We start from the raw sequence: 21,589 nt of genomic DNA on the forward strand, positions 1-21,589 counted from the left end.
TTGTAAAGTTATGATGTTGCGCTTTATAAATGCTCATTTATTATTATTATTATTATTATTATTATTATTATTATTATTATTATTTAAGTTATTGAGACATCCCAGTGCACTAAGGGATTTATAGAGCAAATCGAGAAAATTCATTATTGAACGAAGCGCATAGCGCTGAGTTCAATAATTATTTTCGAGATTTGCTCTATAAATCCCTTAGTGCACTGGGATTGTTTCAATAACGATATTGTCAGTACCGCCATAGAAAAAAGAAGATTCCTAACGCACATTTTGCAATGCGCATTTGAATAGGCATAACTGTGTGGTCAGGTCGTGCACAGTAAAGATCTACTTTTGTGTGGGGTGTCTCAAGTGTGTCGTGCTTTCGTCACACGCATTTTAATTTCTGTTGGTAAATTCCAGTGTAGCGTTAATCTGAACAGTGATGATCTTTCAGAGAGACCTCATTTGAACTCGGAGAAAGGCTCTTCATTATTTGCGATTCGAAACCTCCAGTCGAGCTTCGACGGATTGACTATGCGGAGTGACTCCCCTTGAATTGACTCAAAGCGGGACTCGACGGTTCGCACATTTTCAAAACAAATGTGGCATATTTCTCGTGTTCTATGATCTATCTTCACTCATCGGGGAGTCTGATACTAAATATGAACGGTAAGAATGCTCTGAACCCTACACGTATTATATCCCCATCGTTTTTTCGTTCACATTTGCCCAACATGTTAATTTGCTGAGCGGGGTTAATGTCGTCTGCTAGGCTACCTGCCAACCTGGGCAATGGAACGATTGCAGTCTGCACTGAGTCTGTACGCATAAAGCAGGCTGCTAATAAATCTTATATATGGTAAGAACGTTCTGAACCTTACACGTTTTCGATTACGATTGTTCTTGCTTTGAAATAATAATTCTGAAACCATTCATTTACTGAACTGATGAAGTCGTATTTCTGTGTTGTCTGCTACAGAGTCGATCGAGTCAGTCTTCCAAACTGGTCTTGCTGGTACGTTATCGGAATAACACTTGTGTTTTCTGTTAGCCGCTGGGAATTGTATACTAACTCATCATTTGGTAATGTGGATGATAAGCTACATGCCACTAACACGGCATATGAGAAGAATCTATGCAAGTCGGCGAAAATTAGATGAAACACAGCGGCTTCCATTTTTTTAGATCACTGGCACTGGCACAGGCACATGCAATCTGTCAGAAAAAAAACCCACTTCTGCTTTAATTGAGAAGCAGGGAATTTATGGTCATTTGGTATTGTGGAGAATATAAGCTACATGTCATTAATTAATTCTGAGGATGAGAGCACAGTCTTGCTTAGGCAAAGGGCGCAAGAATACGCTCTGTGGAAAAGTTAGCGCACTCCAAGAGTGCGCTAACAGTTTTAGCGCATCGCCATTAGCCAATCAACTGGTTCACATCAGTCATGTGACACCAGTACTTACTGACAATTATTATTATTATTATTATTATCATTAGACTAGAGTGTTCTGTCTTCTGATCATTGAAAATATGGACAATCATATACTTGTACAAATCAGCCACATGACATTACTTGGAGAGAGTGGGACAGGGAGACAGAGATATGTTGACTCACTCTTTCTGCAAGCTGTTACACAAAATGCGTTTCCGGCTTTTTCAATTTTGCGGATGACATCGCCTACTCTTTGCTCGTTGACGTTTCTGTCCAACCACTCCCATTTCCACTCGTTCTTTGCGTTTTCCTTGATTTTCTTTTCAAACCCGCGTTCAACGAACTTCATGCACGAAGCCATTTTTCGGGAAGGCACAAGTTAACGCGCCCGCGCTCACGTGTTTGGAAATGACAAACGGTTTACAGCTTCGCCCGTTTAAGAATACGGCTTTCGGATTCGCCCGCTTGAGAATAAACACCGAGAGGCATGCTCGGTTTACATTTTTCCTCTTCTTTTTTTTCGGCGATTGTGCATGAAAACCGGCGATTTCAAAAGGTAAAAACGGCGATTTTTCCGCCGTTTGGCGGCTATTTTGCATCCCTGATTATTATTGCGTTCATTGTGGATGTCATTGTTGGCTGTTGAAGAGTTGTTCCCCACAGAAACGCTTCGGCAAACACTGATTGCCAATGATCAGTTGAGACACTGCTCTGCGAAGGAAGCACTGCGATTCCTCGAGGGATCAGTGTTATGTTTCAGGGATGCAATCCTTCTATATCTCATAAGACCCCGATTTTTCATGATTTCGTCTATTTTGGCCGAACAGCTTTACACAGCCTTCGGCTATTTCCGCGGCGCTTGGAGTAACTGCGTTGCACTATTTTTCTGTACACAACTGAACGTGTTCGTACTTGTACCTGATATATATTGTCTGGCCCCAAGTGTAGTATCAACATATACGATGATACACTTGTGTTTGGTATATGGGCGTAAAGTGGTGCTTTTTTTCGTTTAGAGCGATGAAGTTTCCTTGTTGAAGTTTGTTTGTTTGTTTGTTTGCTTAACGCCCAGCCGACCACGAAGGGCCATATCAGGGCGGTGCTGCTTTGACATATAACGTGCGCCACACACCAGACAGAAGTCGCAGCACAGGCTTCATGTCTCACCCAGTCACATTATTCTGACACCGGACCAACCGGCCAGTCCTAGCACTAACCCCATAGTGCCAGACGCCAGGCGGAGCAGCCACTAGATTGCCAATTTTAAAGTCTTAGGTATGACCCGACCGGGGTTCGAACCCACGACCTCCCGATCACGGGGCGGACGCCTTACCACTAGGGCCAACCGTGCCGGTCTGACATTCAGTCAGTTCGGTGCTATGAAAACTGGCATAAACAGCCGCCATATGGGATTTGCAAGAAACGGTTTTACAGCAACATCCATCAGAAATTCATACTATTTGGCACAAGGATACCCATGCAGTGGCAGATATGGGGGTGGGGGGTGTCGAAGGGGGCCCTTTGGGAAAGAAAAAGAGAGAGAGAGAGAGAGAGAGAGAGAGAGAGAGAGAGAGAGAGAGAGAGAGAGAGAGAGAGAGAGAGAGAGAGAGAGAGATGATTAAATGACTGTTTCTGAGCTCAGATGACCCTAGATTGCAGCATTTTGGTTCCTTGACAAAAAAGATTCCGGGGGGGGGGGGGCATGCGCCCTCAATTTAGGCGCTTCGTGCCTTCAAGTTTGTGCAAGATTCGCTCCACCCAATTTTGTTTTTATCCGTTAAGTTAGAGATACCAACCTTTGCAGCAAGTTTGGCACGGGCCATTCTGACGCCGTGTGCCTCTACAGGGAAGTTGTGGTCCTCCAGTATCACTGCCAGCTTGACACCCAGGGCCATGAACTGGTTCAGAATGTTGAGGCAGATGCCAATGGTCTCCTGGACACGGCATAACCATGGGGCACTATACAGTACTAGTCGCATCAAATGACAAGTTAAATGAGTTACGGATCTCGCAAACCACCTTTGTTTCTTCCACCTAGGATTGATATCTTAAGTTATCAGATGTCCACAAATACCACATTCTTATTAAAAGACACATCACGGATGGATACTGTTAAACGTTGGAGTGACTGTTTCCGATTTGTCCACGTGTGACGTCACGCTTATCAGACTTATTGTGTGTTTTTCCCCTTTTTATATTTAGTCAAGTTTTGACTAAATATTTTAACATCGAGGGGGAATCGAAACGAGGGTCGTGGTGTATGTGCGTGTGTGTGTCTGTGTGTGTGTGTGTGTGTGTGTGTAGAGCGACTCAGACTAAACTACTGGACCGATCTTTATGAAATTTGACATGAGAGTTCCTGGGTATGAAATCCCAATACTTTTTTTCATTTTTTTGATAAATGTCTTTGATGACGTCATATCCGGCTTTTCGTGAAAGTTGAGGCGGCACTGTCACGCCCTCATTTTTCAACCAAATTGGTTGAAATTTTGGTCAAGTAATCTTCGACGAAGCCCGGACTTCGGTATTGCATTTCAGCTTGGTGGCTTAAAATTTAATTAATGACTTTGGTCATTAAAAATCTGAAAATTGTAAAAAAAAATAACAATTTATAAAACGATCCAAATTTACGTTTATCTTATTCTCCATCATTTGCTGATTCCAAAAACATATAAATATGTTATATTCGGATTAAAAACAAGCTCTGAAAATTAAATATATAAAAATTATTATCAAAATTAAATTGTCCAAATCAATTTAAAAACACTTTCATCTTATTCCTTGTCGGTTCCTGATTCCAAAAACATATAGATATGATATGTTTGGATTAAAAACACGCTCAGAAAGTTAAAACAAAGAGAGGTACAGAAAAGCGTGCTATCCTTCTTAGCGCAACTACTACCCCGCTCTTCTTGTCAATTTCACTGCCTTTGCCATGAGCGGTGGACTGACGATGCTACGAGTATACGGTCTTGCTGAAAAATGGCATTGCGTTCAGTTTCATTCTGTGAGTTCGACAGCTACTTGACTAAATATTGTATTTTCGCCTTACGCGACTTGTTACATTTAGTTAAGTTTTGACTAAATGTTTTAACATAGACGGGGAATCGAGACGAGGGTGGTGGTGGTGGTGGTGGTGTGTGTAGAGCGTTTCAGAGAAAACTACCAAACCGATCTTCATAAAATTTCACATGAGAGTTCCTGGGTATGATATCCCCAGAACTATTTTTTCATTGTTTTGATAAATGATGACGTCATATCCGGCTTTTTGAGAAAGTTGAGGCAGCACTGTCACGCCCTCATTTTTCTATCAAATTGATTGACATTTTGGTCAAGCAATCTTCGACGAAGTCCGGACTATGGGATTGAATTTCAGCTTGGCAGCGTAAAAATTAGTTAAAGTTGTCATTAAAATCGACACTACCTATTTTATTTATGTTTTTATTACTTAGTTAGTGGAAGAATCTTTTGTATGTATGTTTGATGGTGTATGCTTTTAATTAAGCATTGCTGACTATGAATGTAGATGTAAATGCTTGTATAACTGTGTTTTAATTTTAAATGTGTCAAGTGCAAAGAGCATAATTGTAAAGTTATGATGTTGCGCTATATAAATGCTCATTTAATATTATTATTATTATTATTTAACAAGAAGAGCAAACGCTCGATCGAGTCACTTTCGCAGTTCTGAATATTATATGAGGCATCAGATGGACAGTAAGAAATTGCTATTCACAACACAATGAGTCACGTTCACATAAAATTTGAGCCCGGTCACTTTTATAGTTTCCGAGAAAAGCCCAACGTTAAGTTGTGTGTTGCCGAACAGAAAAGGCTAGTTATCTCCCTTGTTTTTCTGATAACGTTCGTAAAAGGCTACAGATGTAAATACTTTGATGTAAAGAATAATCCTACAAAGTTTCAATCACATCCGATGAACTTTGTCAAAGATATAAAATGTCTAATTTTTCCTTTGACGCTGACCTGTGACCTTGAAAAAGGTCAAAGGTCAACGAAACCATCGTTAAAGTGTAGAGGTCATTGGAGGTCACGACTAAACAAAATATGAGCCCGATCGCTTTGATAGTTTCCGAGAAAAGTCCAACGTTAAGGTGGTGTCTACGGACGGACGGCCGGCCGGACGGCCGGCCGGACAGACTAACACTGACCGATTACATAGAGTCACTTTTTCTCAAGTGACTCAAAAATGATTGAATCCTATTCCTAAATTTTTTCTGAATTCAAAAAGGACATATGTCATGTTTATTATACAAATGTGAATTACAGAAAATAGGTTTAAACAAGTACTGCGTTCGCGCGCAACACGGAGACGAGCATGACCCGTCTCGGTCTTTGGGTTAGTAAAGACTATCTAAATATAGTCTTGGCGATGACTGTTTTTGTGTGTTAATCTGTTACTTTGATGCCGTTTTTGTTTTCCCATCGTTGCATTTTTGGACATTTCTACTAAAGTGACGCTAGGAGGTTTACAGACAAACAAAAATCGCAAAAAGCACGTGCAAACCGTGACGCCGTACCCGTGCGCAGATTGCTCAAATTCACGTGCCATCCAAAATGAAATGGCCTCCGTGAATTGTGGTTAAAGCAAGAATCCATTGCGTTTGATATTACGCCTGTGACATAAAATTAAAAAGTGTATTTCCGTTGAGTATATATTCAATTCCACATATACCGCATTCTCACCATACACTTTATCCTACACACCGGACACCTTAGTTTACACAACACAGTCTGCATTAGCTATATCGGGTGAAAGCACGTTAAAAAACAAGTCGCGTAAGGCGAAATTACTACATTTAGTCAAGCTGTGGAACTCACAGAATGAAACTGAACGCACTGCATTTTTTCACAATGACCGTAGTCCGCCGCTTGTGCATAAGGGAGTGAAACTGATGAGCCTGTTCAGCGCGGTAATGGTTTTGCTGTGCTGCATAGCACGCTTTTCTGTACCTCTCTTCGTTTTAACTTTCTGAGCGTGTTTTTAATCTAAACATATCATATCTATATGTTTTTGGAATCAGGAACCGACAAGGAATAAAATGAAATTGTTTTTAAATTGATTTCGAAAATTTAATTTTGATCATAATTTATATATTTTTAATTTTCAGAGCTTGTTTTTAATCCAAATATAACATATTTATATGTTTTTGGAATCAGGAAATGATGTAAAATAAGATGAACGTAGATTTAGATCGTTTTATATAACAACAAAAAATTATTACAATTTTCATATTTTTAATGACCAAGGTCATTAATCAATTTTTAAGCCACCAAGCTGAAATGCAATACCGAAGTCCGGCCTTTGTCGAAAATTGCTTTACAAAAATTTCAATTAATTTGATTGAAAAATGAGGGTGTGACAGTGCCGCCTCAACTTTTACAAAAAAGCCGGATATGACGTCATCAAAAGTATTTATCGAAAAAACGAAAAAAAGGTGCGGGGATATCATTCCCAGAAACTCTCATGTGAAATTTCATAAAGATCGGTCCAGTAGTTTGGTCTGAATCGCTCTACACACACACACGCACAGACAGACAGACACACACACACACACACCACGACCCTCGTCTCGATTCCCCCTCTATGTTAAAATATTTAGTCAAAATTTGACTAAATGTAACAACGACCAACCAACCAAACACAACACGTATGGTACCTTCATGCCGATGTCTCCCTGTCTAGAGCATGGGGAGCGTGACCGCTTTGCGTGTGCGTAGCCGCACGTTCGACAGTAACTTTGTTTTTCTCCAGCTTTGGGCAAACTGCTTGGGCGCGCCTTCTTTTTTCCGGATCCCGGTTGTGGTCCGACGTCAGACCTTCTAAAAGCAGGCCCCTTCAGAGATTGTGTGGGCGGCTTGAGTGAATCCAATGGTGTCCTGAGGAGTGGCTTTTGGAATTGCTTATTATAATCGATTTGTTTGTCAGCGATCGATTTTCTCGAAAGAGCATCAGAAATCTTTTTTTCAGTCTCAACAGACTCCTTTGGAGTAGGCTTAGGGCCATCTCTATCCGAATCAGCGATCTTCTGCAGAGACGGGTGGATGCCACATATTGGTCTTGGAGTTGGAGCATCCTTTTCTTCCTCAGCGCCAGGAGACGCCTTAACGGGAACAGGTTGTTTTCCCGTGTCAAGAGAAGCCTTTGAAGCAACCGATTGTTTGTCCGTGCTAAGAGAAACCTTTGGGGAATCGGATTGTTTGCCAGTGCCATTCGAAGCCTTTGTGGCAACAGGTTTTTTGTCAGTGCCAAGAGAAGCCATTGTGGCATCTGACTTGTTATGGGCGACATAAGAAGCCTTGGTGGTATCAGACTCCTCCGAAAACTTTTCATGTCGATACTGATCAGTATCATCAAATGCCATTTTGGTAGTTCCAGTGCGATCTGCCCTGGGTTCGATGGGCATCTCCGCCACCTGAGCAAGCTGAATCTGAGCAGATGTTTTCGACGTAGATTCGAGTCGTTCTGCATCAGGTTTTTTCTCTGTCGTCACTTCTCTGTCAGAGCCATGTGAGGCCTTGAGACGATCGGTGTTTCGTTTCTCTGTCGCCGGTTCTGGGCTTTCTTGATCAGGATCAGACGTCTTGGTTTTAGATCCAGGAACTTTGCCAGGCTCAGTAGGCTCCTCCTCCTCTTTCTCCTCCTCCTCCTCCTCCACCTGCTTCTTCTTCTTCTTCTTCTTCTTCTTCTTCTTCTCCTTCTCCTCCTCCTTCTCCTCCTTGCGGATAGCAGAAGGAGTTTGGGACATCTTCTTCTCCTCTTCCTCCTTCTTCTCCTCCTCCTCCTCCTCCTCCTCGCGGATAGCAGAAGGAGTTTGGGACAGCAAGCGAGCGGCTAGTTCCGAGCTGGCTCCCAAATCTTGTCTAATGTCAAGCGGGGATGATGAAGTGGCAAGTAGCACCCCAGCAAAGTCGGAGGACGAACCGCTGTGTGCAGAGGCTGAACTAGCAAGCACGTTGCTTCTCAGCCCTTCATTCGTTCCATGTTCTCTCTTCTCTGTGTCTTCCAATGGTTTTGAGGAGCTTGCTGCTTGTTCCTCGTCTTCTTGTTTCTCGTGAACGTCGTGGATCTCTCCTTCGAGAGATAAGGCTAACTCTGCCGTTGACTCCAGGTCCAATATTTGTGCTAATTCTTCCAATGACCCAAGGTTCAACTCTTTTACTATTTGTTCCAACGCCTCCTTTTTTGAGGAATCATCTGTCTCTGAATAGTTGTCCTTCGGTGTTTCACGCCACTTTGCCCTTCTTATTTCTTTCCATTTTTCTTTAAAAAGCTGCTCTGCTTTCTTAATCGAACACACTGTCACTGTTTCCTGGCCAGTGACCACATCCCATCCTTTCTTTCCTTGTTCTGGGCCGAGGCTCCCTGTGAGCGAACAAGTGTAAAACATGTTTTGCGTTAAAAAACAAAAACTATGCCACTCAATCATTGTAACCCCTACAAACACCCATTCACAAGACTTTAATCAACGTGCACAAAATAAACACACACACACACACACACACACATACACACACACTGGCACACACACACACACACACACATACACTCACACACACACACGCACACAAACACACACATACACATATAACGTGCTTATAAGCGCTCACTACTCATTGTTAAACACACTTTCTCTTTTATATCACATTATCCACAACTAGTGTGCGTTTATTGAAGAGACTTGCGTTTTGGTCGTTACATTTGTTTTGTTTGTTTAGTACATCTAGTTTGATTGTCTGTTTGATTGTTAGTTTGTACATAATATAAGGAATATCACGTCTTACCTTCAATGTTACAGGCGTATGTTTTTAATAGGTCGATTTTGCGTTTGAGATTGCCAACTGTGTCCTGCGCAAAGAAATGAAACCTTACTGTTAGAGTTCATGCATCCCCTTACACAAAAGGGTAACTTTAAGTAAGAACACACACACACACACACACGCACACACACACACACACACACACACACAAACTTACACACAAGCATACACAGAGTTATACAGGCAGGCCGACAGACAGACAGACAGACGGACATACACACGCACACACACACACACACACACACACGCACGCACACACACACACACACACACACACACACACACACACACACACAGAAAGATTAGCACGCTTAGTCGGTACATATCTTTATACCGATTGGGTGCATATTTTCAGGGGACATCACTAGTCTTTAGACACCCACATTCTCCTATTACTGTTCTTATTGAAACGAGTGATCCTCTAAGTCTGTCACACAAAATGGTGCTGACATCATTTTAATTTCTTCCCTGTTTCTCAAAAGTCTAGTCCGTGGTCAACATCGTTTTCTGTGACCGAACAACTCACCTGATACCATTCAATTCCAATCCCAAGTTTGGAAGATTTCGGTCCTACTTTATTATTGTCGTCACTCTCCTCCTCTTCTTCTTTGACCAGTTCTTCTTCCTCGTCTTCTGAGCTTAGCAAGTCCTCGGGTCGAAACTTTTTTTTCGCTTTTGGGGTAAAGTTGATGGTGTACTGTCTTTTCTCTTCTTCAGTCAGCTTTCTCGCTGGGGACGTATCTACGACAAGGTTGAAAGATAAGAATAAAGCCGCATGAACGACACCTTCAGTTGCACGCAGTGTGGTCCACATGGTCATGCTCAAGTTCTGAACGCCACAAAACACAGAATGAAACGTTCATACATTCTCACTTGCACTGGACACATTTGGGTTTCGAAACGCACAGGAATATTAAAGCGTGTTTATGCCCTTCGCAGCCCCCCCCCCCCCCCCACACACACACTGTATTGTATTCGAGGGGAGGGGGGGGGAGTTGAAAGAATGGGCTCCGATGAGTCCCACTGAACAACAACTACAGGTTTCTAACCGCACGTTATTATTAAAGCGTGTGTATGTACTCCGCCCCCCCTCCCTCCACCCCTTGCTTCTACCCCCCCCCCCCTAACCCCCACCCCAACCCCGTCCAACCACAACCGTCTACAATGATTCCGTGATCAACAACTACAACAAAGAAGACAAAAAATAGGTGAAGAAATAAGATGGCTTACCAGTCTCTTTTACAGTGTCTTCAGTTGAAGTTGGAGTAGAAGATCCAGTTGAACTACTACTGAGCGTTTCTGTACAATTCACAAGCAATGCATGGTTTACTTCTATCGTCGACAAAGCATGCAAGCGACAGAAGCAAATCTCACAAACTGACGCTGAACAATCAGTCACACACGCACACGTTCATACAGGCTAACTTACACTGAATATATTTGGTTTCCCCCGTCCAACCACTACTACCTACTATGACTCGTTGAACAACAACTACAGGTTTCAAAGCGCATGCGTGAGTATATGTATACAGTGAAGAAATCAGATGGCTTACCATCCCCTTCTTCAGTGTCTTCAGTGGATCCAGATGAACTACGACTGGATTGTTCTGTAGAATTCACATACAATCCATTGTTTACTTCTATCGCCGACAAAGCATGCAAGCAGCAGAAGCAAATCTCACAAACTGACGCTGAGTAATCAGGAACACACGCACACTGTAGTGAAGTCCCCCCCCCCCCCCCCCCCCCAACACCCCCTTGCAATAATGACCGTGCATACTTTTTAGATTTTTTTGAATTTGTAACATTATGAAAGGTTCCGATAGAGTGAAAGATAAGAATAAAGACCTATGAATGACACCTTTAGTAACACGTAGTGCAGTCCAGATGGCCATGGTCAAATTCTGAGCGCCACAGAAAAGGAAACGTTCATACAGGATAACTTACACTTAACATATTTGTTTCAAAGCGCCGGGGATTATTGAAGCGTGTTTGTGTCCTTCGCCCCCCCCCCCCCCCACCCCCTCCCGCTCACTCCCACCAACCCCCCGCCTTCCCCTCGCATTATTTGTTTCGGGGGTGGGGGTTGAAAGAATGAGTCCCCCGTCCAACCACGACTGTCTATTATGACTCGGTGAACAACAACTACAGCAAAGAAAACAAATGCGGTTGAGAAATCAGATGGCTTACCAGTCGTCTCTACAGTGTCTTGAGCTTTGGGTCTAGTTCTTCTACGTCTGGACTTTCCTGTAGAATTCACATGCATTGCAATACATGGTTTACTTCTATCGTCAAAAAGGGCATGCAAGCAGCACACTCAAATCTCACAAACTGATGCTGAACGACCAGGAACACACGTACACTATAGTAAGTCCCACGTCCAGCCACAACTGTCTACATATGAGTCGGTGAACAAAAACTGCAGCAAAGAAAACAAGTCGCTTAAAAGCGAAATTACTACATTTAGTAAATCTGTCAAACTCACAAAATGATAAAAACAGTGTGCATTTTTGTTTCTTCGCCAAAATAATAAAACTTTGTCCCCCGCGGCAATGCGCCAAGAACACGTTCATGAAAAAAAATCGTGCAGAAAGTGACAAGCCAGAGTAGCGCAGTAGCGCTTGCGCTTAAGGCTGTAGGATACACCTGAAAGTACGCTGGAGTAGCCTCCCTTCCCGGATTTAGAACGCGTTTCGTGTTGTAACAGATTATCCACTTATTAGCCATATCCGTATGCAAAATAATGAAATAAACATTAGGAAATGGCAGAAGTTTACAACTATCGACATTCTCTATCAGTGCAATAAAAAACAATCGTTAGAACTTGCATTTACGGCATGTCGTGCGTGAGAACGTGTCAGTAAACAATCACTTCTTGCCTGGCTGAAGAACCCTACGAGTCAATCTAAAACAGACGACAAGTAATAGAAAGCAGTCTGCGGATAAACATAACAAACTGCTGATGAAAAAGTGTGTTCATCCCTGCTCTGGATTAAAGACATCGGACTGATGACAACATGGCAGCGTTCCGCGAAAAGATTTTTTTCAGATTATCGCTTCTACATTTTATTGCACGTACTTGGGGCAGATCTGAATTTCAGACTGGAAGATGACAAATCGGTCTTGTGAGTTGAGAACCACATGTTCTTTGCCGACAGAAATCACGATGGGACAAGATGCAGATTGTGTTGAAGATATATTTGCAGATTATCGCATCTACATTTTGCTCAGATCAATGCATGTAGTTGGGGTAGATCTGAATTTCGCAATGCCGGAAGACGACAAATCGGTCTTTTGAGTTGAGAACCACATGTTCTTTGGCGGCAGAAATCACTATGGGACAAGATGAGGATTGTGTTGAGGAGGTTAATACTGACTGACTTTAGATGAAGAGTTCCTAGACCTGGTTTTTGTAGAGAGGCATCATGATGATATCCTGGTTTTTTTAACGTTCTTGGTGACAACGCGCCAGAATCGCACGAAGATCGAACTCTCGAAGAAAACAAGTTTATCGCTGAACATCGGAAATGTGAAAGTATTGCTCTTCCTGTCTGATCAGTCTCCCCGTTAAATCTACAGGCTACATTATTTATCAGGTAACTTACCAAACCGGAGTGTGTGTGTGTGTGTGTGTGTGTGTGTGTGTGTGTGTGTGTGTGTGTGTGTGTGTGTGTGTGTGTGTGTGTGTGTGTGTCTGTATGTGTGTGTGTGCGTGTGTGTGAGTGTGTGTGTCATGTGTGTGTGTCAGTGTGTGTGTGTATGTGTGTGTCAATGTGTGTGTGTGTGTGTGTGTGTGTGTGTGTGTGTGTGTGTGTGTGTGTGTGTGTGTGTGTGTGTGTGTGTGTGCCGGATTACCACCATTAACGCACCCTTTTGAACTTTTCTACGTAACCTTACTATGCCTGCTGTGACATTCACGAGGATTATTGTGATTCTTGGACAATCGTGTGCCTGTGCTGGACTTGCAGGAAGACAAACGGCGTCGGAACGGTATACGTGCTGCCAAGTGTGCACGCCCAGAGCGCAGTGTGAACCGAGAGTGAGTGTGTCATTCACTCATTGTGTGAAAGTTTTGCTTAATTGATTTATTCATGATTTAATTTGCTTTTTGGTTCAATAGAAAAATCTGTGTACGTTATACATTGTATTTTGTGGTGTGATTCGCCCGAGTGCGAGACCCCCATCCCCGAACGCCTCTGTGGGTAAAATTGTATACTTGTGTGAGTAACGTGAGTGTGTAGATGAGAATGTGAAAGTTGCTTTGGTCCCAGACACACACAGCAGACTTCAACGCAACAGCTAAGTTTCAGCCTGACAAAGAAATTCGAGTGACACAGCTAAGGGCTGTACTTGTTATTTCTCTATTATTAAAACAAATGTTTCAAGATCTTTAGGCCAATACAAATAAATTGTCTGTTTCTAATAACATGGGTAAACAAAATAGGGTAGGTAGGTAGGGATTTTTAAATTTGTTTGCCAGGATAGAATTCTTGAAAATAACTAAATGACACAAAGAGACAAGACTCGCTATAGATAGATTTATAAAAAAAAAAAAATTAAAAAAATGTACCTGGTCTGGAATCTTCAGTAGTAATTGGATAAAATAAAGTCTGATATAATTATCATGTTAACTTTTTCTTAAAATGGGTGCACTAAATCCTAGTCTGTTTGTTTTTAATGGACTAAGCAATCCTTGGACTGACAGAAAAGATGTATTTTAAAAATGTCCAGTTGCTTAAAATTACTTATTTTTCTAATTGGAAGAGAATATGCACTCTTTTGTGTTCAAATGGGTAGGGGGCGGGGGTAGTAAAAGGATCACAGTTCAAGATTGTGCGCGACAAGAGGTGTGTTTCTTTTAACCGTGATAAAGAGCGAAAACTCAACTTGGTATCTAACACTATTTCTGAACACTGTAACCACTTTAACACTTTTAATTTATGTTTGACTGTGTTCCATGCTTCAAATTGGGCTTCAAAAATGGATACATAAGGGGTTTTGTCCAAATTCACCTGTAAAATCACTATGTTTGATGTTCTATTTTGCTTCCCTATTTCTCTTCTTCAGTTTGTGATCATCCGATTGTTTTTTTTTTAACATATTCACAATACAATATCACAAATTCTTCAGTGGGGTTTGCGTGAAAAAATTTCATATCTATGCTCAAACTTCAGTCGTTATCTCAAAATTTTGCACGACAAGCTCTATTCATTTTGTTTTTTCCTGATAAACAAAACACTGAACTAACATAAAAACAAACCTTTAAAACTGCCTAACCACTTTGAAATATGGCCTCAGGTGTATACTCCAGCCTTAACAGGAAAATGCGCTTTTCATGATTAAAAACTCAAACACTTAGTGAGCTTGTTTTTGACCCAAACATAATATATTAGTCAAAACTACACTAAATCCCCCCCAAAAGTAATGAGAAATCAGATCGCTTACCAGTCTTCTCTACTGTGTCTTGAGCATTGGGTCCTCTTGTAGTACCTCTTTTTTTTTTACTGCCTCTGGCCTTTTCTGTACAATTCACATGCAATACATGGTTTACTTCTATCATCGACAAAGCATGCAAGCAGAAGAAGCAAACCTCACAAACTGACGCTGAACGACCAGGAAAACACGCACACCCCACCCCCGCCAAACACTACTGTCTACTTTCACTCGGCGAACAACAACTACAGCAAAGGAAAAACAAGAAAAGCAAAATGAATGCTTTATACGACACCCTTCATCATGTCACATTACAGTGGGTGGAACTTCAACACTTGATCCTGATGCGACCTGACTTATTAATACTTAATTCATTTAGGCCTAGCGTTTCAATCCTATGCATATCCCCCGAACAAAACCTGCCCCACCCCCATCCCAACACCATCACTAACCTCATAGGGGAAGGGCTCCTAATATGGACCGGCTCCTAATATGGACCACCTCCTGTTCTGACAAACTAACGGCGCTAGAGCGCTCAAAAAAGTTGTATTCGCTGTATTCACCCTCCCTGGATTACTTGCACATGTCAAAACAGTTGCAGAAACACAAATCTTAAAACCGTTAGGCTTTTTCTCTTTTTTTCACTTTTGGCAGCGTTCACTCTAAATTTGCCGCCTAAAACGGACTCGCTTCTGTCCACAGCCAAAGCTTTTATCGCATAAAAATTGCTATATGCACGCTAAGACCGTATAATATTTTGTTACATTTTAGCAGTGTTGACCCCGGGTTTCTACTGCAAACAAAAAAATAATAGCAAAATCTCAAAGTATGTGCGAGTCCACTAATATGGACCACCTTCAACAAATCGAAGAAAATAAAAGCTAAAGGCTATTTTCATTAATTCATTAAGAAGCTTGCTGGAAATAACCTATAACTAGCCCTCGAGATTTAAAAAAAAATATAACATAAAGTCTTCTTTTCGTGGAAGTTGATAATTTCACTCTGTTTTTGATAAGCTTCTTTAGTTTCCTGGTGTGCTTCAAATAATGCTCTCATCAACCCGAAACAGATAAATCTAGAGCATATTTTAATTAGGCTGACTTGTACACTAAGTTGTATCATGTTATTTTGAAGTATATGGGGCTGTTTACAGTGATTCGTGAAGGCCGTTTCACTGGTCCATATTAGGCGCCCAGGCTCCTAATATGGACCCTTTGTGATTTTTTCTGTATTTAATTTTGGCTGAATGTCTATCAAAGCTATTTCACTCTAATTAGGCCTAACGGTTAACCTAAGAGAGAAGGACCACCAAACACAAAATGAAACTTCTTAATTGTTAAGCCTTCAAGCTGAAATGCAATACCAAAGTCCGGGCTTCGTCGAAGATAACTTGACCAAAATTTCAACCAATTTGGTTGAAAAATGAGAGCGTGACAGTGCCGCCTCAGCTTTCACAAAAAGCCGGATATGACGTCATCAAAGACATTTATCAAAAAAATGAAAACAAAAATGTCTGGAGATACCATACCCAGGATCTCTCATGTCAAGTTTCATGAAGATCGGTCCAGTAGTTTTCTCTGAATCGCTCTACACACACACACACACACACACACACACACACACACACACACACACACACACACATACACCACACCCTCGTCTCGATTCCCCCCTCTACGTTAAAACATTTAGTCAAAACTTGACTAAATGTAAACAAGTCGCGTAAGGGGAAAATACAACATTTAGTCAAGCTGTCGAACTCACACAATGAAACTGAACGCAATGCAATTTTTCAGCAAGACCGTATACTCGCGTAGCATCGTCAGTCCACCGCTCGTGGCAAAGGCAGTGAAATTGACAAGAAGAGCGGGGTAGTAGTTGCGCTCAGCAGGATAGCACGCTTTTCTGTACCTCTCTTCGTTTTAACTTTCTGAGCGTGTTTTTAATCCAAACATATCTTATCTATTTGTTTTTAGAATCAGGAACCGACAAGGAATAAGATGAAAGTGTTTTTAAATTGATTTCGATATTTTAATGTTGATCATAATTTATATATTTTTAATTTTCAGAGCTTGTTTTTTTTTATCCAAATATAACATATTTATATGTTTTGGGAATCAGAAAATGATGAAGAATAAGATGAACGTAAATTTGGATCGTTTTATAAATTTTTTTTTTTTTTTACAATTTTGAGATTTTTAATGACCAAAGTCATTAATCAATTTTTAAGCCACCAGGCTGAAATGCAATACCGAAGTCCGGCCTTTGTCGAAGATTGCTTGGCCAAAATTTCAATCAATTTGATTGAAAAATGAGAGTGTGACAGTTCCGCCTGAACTTTTACAAAAAGCCGGATATGACGTCATCAAAGGTACTTATCGAAGAAAAGGAAAAAACGTCCGGGATATCATTCCCAGGAACTCTCATGTAAAATTTCATAAAGATCGGTCCAGTAGTATGGTCTGAATCGCTCTACACACACACACGCACAGACAGACACACAGACAGACACACACACACACACACACACACACACACACACACACACACACACACACACACACACACACACATACACCACGACCCTCGTCTCGATTCCCCCTCTATGTTAAAACATTTAGTCAAAACTTGACCAAATGTAAAAAGAGAAAAAGCCTAACGGTTTTGAGATTTCTGTTTTTGCAACTGTTTTGACATGTGCAAGTTATCCAGAGAGGGTGAATAAAGCGAATAAAACTTTTTTGAGCGCTCTAGCGCCGTTAGTTTGTCAGAACAGAAGGTGGTCCATATTAGCCACTGGGTGGCCGAGTGGTAACGCACTTGCGCTCGGAATCGAGAGGTTGCGTGTTCGACCCTGGTTCGGGCCGCTATTTTCTCCCCCCTTTCCTAACCTAGATGGTGGGTTCAAGTGCTAGTCTTTCGGATGAGACGAAAAACCGAGGTCCCTTCGTGTACACTATATTGGGGTGTGCACGTTAAAGATCCCACGATTGACAAAAGGGTCTTTCCTGGCAAAATTGTATAGGCATTGATAAAAATGTCCATCAAATACCCGTGTGACTTGGAATAAAGGCCGCGAAAGGTGAACATTCGCCTAACAGGCTTGAGGTTTGCTGGTCGATGTGAATGCGTGATATATTGTGTAAAAAATTCCATCTCACACGGCATAAAAGCGCTTTGAACTTCGGATAAGGCGCTATATGAATAAAGAGAATTATTATTATTATATAGGAGCCGGTCCATATTAGGAGTCCTTCCCCCACGCGTACCTACTAATCTAACCGGTCGCAATGATTAATCTTTTATCACAGATACCGTAAGCTGCCTGCTTCACGTCGTACGAACGGACATGCAATTAACTAACGATAAAAAATAAGGGGCTTCCCTCTGGCGAAGTTGCGGGAGTTGTCTACCCATGAACGATGGCGTCATGCATCCGGTTGCAAACAACAGAAAACACTCAATTCTGCGTTATTAGGCTATGACCATTCCGGTCTGATTTCGGGTCCGGAATTAGTTATTATTATTCTCTTCAAGCCTCTCCGTCTATAAAATCGAGCCAAAATGTGCTACGTTCACCAGCTGTACATTTCCTTCTGTAATATGACTATTCGTTGACGTCCCAAATCCTTCGTTGCCTAAGCTAACTTTGAATAAGCTGGAGCCATCCTCATCCTGTTTAGCGTAGGTTCCTAAAATAATGGTTGCATCCAAGTTTACAGGATTATGACAATGCCAATGGGCTGGCCAAGAAAAAAAATGTATATTCAGACACTTGAATGACCTCATTTCTGACACAATGACATGATCTCATCACCACTAGCCTAGCCAAGCCTAAATTACCCCAAGACACTAAGCTGTGACCTCAAATCAAACAGTGACATCATAATTATTGTGATGAAGTGGAGACTTGATAGCTCAGTGGATATTTTTTGTAGTGATAAAATAATCAAAGGGAAGTAAGCGCTCCAAATGCATACGACAAGTGTAATGGAGTAAGTGAGAGTTATACGGAACCAATCTCCTGGCACCTGAGAGAATAACACGCATTTAAATGAACAAGCGACTTTCATCCTTTTCATTTTCTTCATTCAAACCTACTTACGTGGAATTTGGAGGCTATAACTTTAAAAGCAACAAGAAGGGCAAAGCCCATACGACTCACATGCTTGACCTAAACCTAGCAATGACATCATACACTAAGAACTGCTTTACACATTTTTCCTACCAAAATACATGTGACCTTGACCCAAGGTCAAGGTCATCCAAGGTCATGCAACACAAAGCTGTTAATTCAAGACATAGGAAGTACAATGGTGTTATAATTGGCTCTTTCTACCATGAGATATGGTCACTTTTAGTGGTTCACTACCTTATTTTGGTCACATTTCATAAGGGTCAAAGTGACCTTGACCTTGATCATATGTGACCAAATGTGTCTCATGATGAAAGCATAACATGTGCCCCACATAATTTTTAAGTTTAAAACAGTTATCTTCCATAGTTCAGGGTCAAGGTCACTTCAAAATATGTATACAATCTAACTTTGAAGAGCTCCTGTGACCTTGACCTTGAAGCAAGGTAAACCAAACTGGTATCAAAAGATGGGGCTTACTTTGCCCTATATATCATATATAGGTGAGGTATTCAATCTCAAAAACTTCAGAGAAAATGGGAAAAATGTGAAAAATAGCTGTTTTTTAGACAACATTTATGGCCCCTGCGACCTTGACCTTGAAGCAAGGTCAAGATGCTATGTATGTTTTTTGGGGCCTTGTCATCATACACCATCTTGCCAAATTTGGTACTGATAGACTGAATAGTGTCCAAGAAATATCCAACGTTAAAGTTTTCCGGACGGCCGGCCGGCCGGCCGGCCGGCCGGCCGGCCGGCCGGCCGGACGGACGGACGGACGGACGACTCGGGTGAGTACATAGACTCACTTTTGCTTCGCATGTGAGTCAAAAATGAAATCACCAATGTTAGATTTTAATGATCTGAACATGAACCTGCTGTGACCAAACTGGGGTCATGTCGGGAAATCATCAAACCCTAGTATTCAAAGGTATAGCTTCCAAAACATCCGAGATAAGCTCAACGCTATTCGGGGGAGTCAAAAAGCGGTGAAGATATCAGATGGCTTACCAGTCTTCTCTACAGTGTCCTTAGCTTTAGGTCCACTTGTGTTACCTTTGGTCTTTTCTGTAGAATTCACATGCAATATGGTTCAATTGTATTGTCGACAAAGCATCCAACCAGCAGAAGCAAATCTCACAAACGACTAGGAACACACGCCGACAAAAGTGAAGTCACCCCTCCCCCCCTCCAAAATGACCACATACGTTTTTGTGTGTGTTATTTGGTAACATTATGAAGGTTCCGAAGAAAAAAAGGACGCAAACGATTTGTAGCCTCCTTATGCCTTTTTTCTGTATCGACTGCCCGTGCTTTTTCACATGATGTTCAATCCTTTGCAACTCTGTTTGCGTTCTTGAGTAGGCAAGCGGCTTTCAAGTTAATTGTTGGCGTCGACGTGATTGCTTGTGTTTTTCCCAATTGCTTTTTAGTGCCAAGACGACACGGAGAGCTCCTTCAGGCGGGCAGTCGATTCTGGAGAAAACATGATCTAATACTTGTTTTTCACTGGCTAATAATGTCATACGCACACATTCACGCGCGCACGTACTCACATAAAGAGAGAGAGAGAGAGAGAGAGAGAGAGAGAGAGAGAGAGAGAGAGAGAGAGAGAGAGAGAGAGAGACGAAGACAGAGACAGAGAGAGACGGACAGACAGACAGACAGACAGACGGGGACACACTTTACATTACTGATTCATTTATCTGTAAACTTACGCAACTTATCTGCGCCATCTGAGTCGGTACGATCGTCCAATTGCGAGACAATGTCTTTCAGCACTTCCAACTTTGTCTCTAGGCTTTTATTTTGAGACAAAATGTCCGTCTGAAAAAAAAGGATACAAGCTAAATGAATCACTTATGTGTTGTGTGATTTTTGCGAGAACCCGATGACTATTTCTCACTACTAAATTGTCAATTCACCTTAAGGTGTTACGAGTGTGTTTGAGTTGCGGTTCTTGCTCATGTTTATACTCACTGAGTTACTTCCCTTGGATCTGGATCTAGATCTGGATCTGGATAACCCGCCTGGGTTGGTGGTTTGCGGGTGCGAATGCGTATACGGACGGTTCAGTGTGCTTTCGCGAAAGGGTGTGTCATATGCACGGCTAGAACTAAGATACTTCTTGATTTCAGTAAATAGTTTCATTACATGTCAACTAGTTCGTTTTTAAATGATTTTTTAGAGATCGCCAAATGGTATTGTGTGAATAACATCATTCGATCGATTGTACGCACGGCGCCGTGCTTCTAGTAGCTCAGTCCATTCCTTCTTTCCGGTATGGAAACAGACGTGTTTCTGGCGAAAGAATCGGCGTTTTCAACTCGCCATATCTTCATATTCATTCGGACTAGAACAACGAAATATAAATTTCTTGTAAAAAAAAATCCCGAGCCTTGCGACTCTGGTAGTCATTTTCTTACGCGAAGCGGCCTTTGGTAGGTACGACAGTTTTAGTCACCCAAGTATATATCTAAAACGCACGTGGACGAGTTTTCAATGGCGTATTTGAAGTCTGTGAATGTTGTGATTACAAATCATTTCGGGGCACGCCTCAGTCTATACGTACAGACAAACAAATTGCATGGAACGAAATTTGAGAGGCTGGACTGTAAGTTGTTGTTTTGACTTCTACAAATCTCGCAGGTCTTTTATGCAAAACAGACTCAAAATTGCATTTTTCACGCAAGTGTAGATGACGACTATCGAAGGAATGGAATACACTTGCCTACAGATATAATAGACAGATA

General features: G+C 41.6%; 1 protein-coding gene across 1 annotated transcript in view; it reads right to left on the minus strand.

The window, feature by feature from the left end:
* The window catches only part of LOC138959540 (uncharacterized), a 110,752-nt gene that overhangs the window by 33,667 nt on the left and 55,496 nt on the right, over window positions 1-21,589 (minus strand). The window contains exons 9-18 of the mRNA XM_070331057.1: window positions 20,555-20,663; window positions 19,848-19,904; window positions 14,714-14,788; window positions 11,459-11,515; window positions 10,822-10,875; window positions 10,499-10,567; window positions 9,795-10,009; window positions 9,233-9,296; window positions 7,108-8,813; window positions 3,226-3,363 (exon numbers count right to left, since the gene is read on the minus strand). Of these exons, the coding sequence (XP_070187158.1) occupies window positions 3,226-3,363; window positions 7,108-8,813; window positions 9,233-9,296; window positions 9,795-10,009; window positions 10,499-10,567; window positions 10,822-10,875; window positions 11,459-11,515; window positions 14,714-14,788; window positions 19,848-19,904; window positions 20,555-20,663 (2,544 nt within the window). The remainder of the gene's footprint in view (window positions 1-3,225; window positions 3,364-7,107; window positions 8,814-9,232; window positions 9,297-9,794; window positions 10,010-10,498; window positions 10,568-10,821; window positions 10,876-11,458; window positions 11,516-14,713; window positions 14,789-19,847; window positions 19,905-20,554; window positions 20,664-21,589) is intronic.

This window comes from Littorina saxatilis, linkage group LG2 (assembly GCF_037325665.1).
Source record: "Littorina saxatilis isolate snail1 linkage group LG2, US_GU_Lsax_2.0, whole genome shotgun sequence".
In the NCBI taxonomy this organism is placed as follows: domain Eukaryota; kingdom Metazoa; phylum Mollusca; class Gastropoda; order Littorinimorpha; family Littorinidae; genus Littorina; species Littorina saxatilis.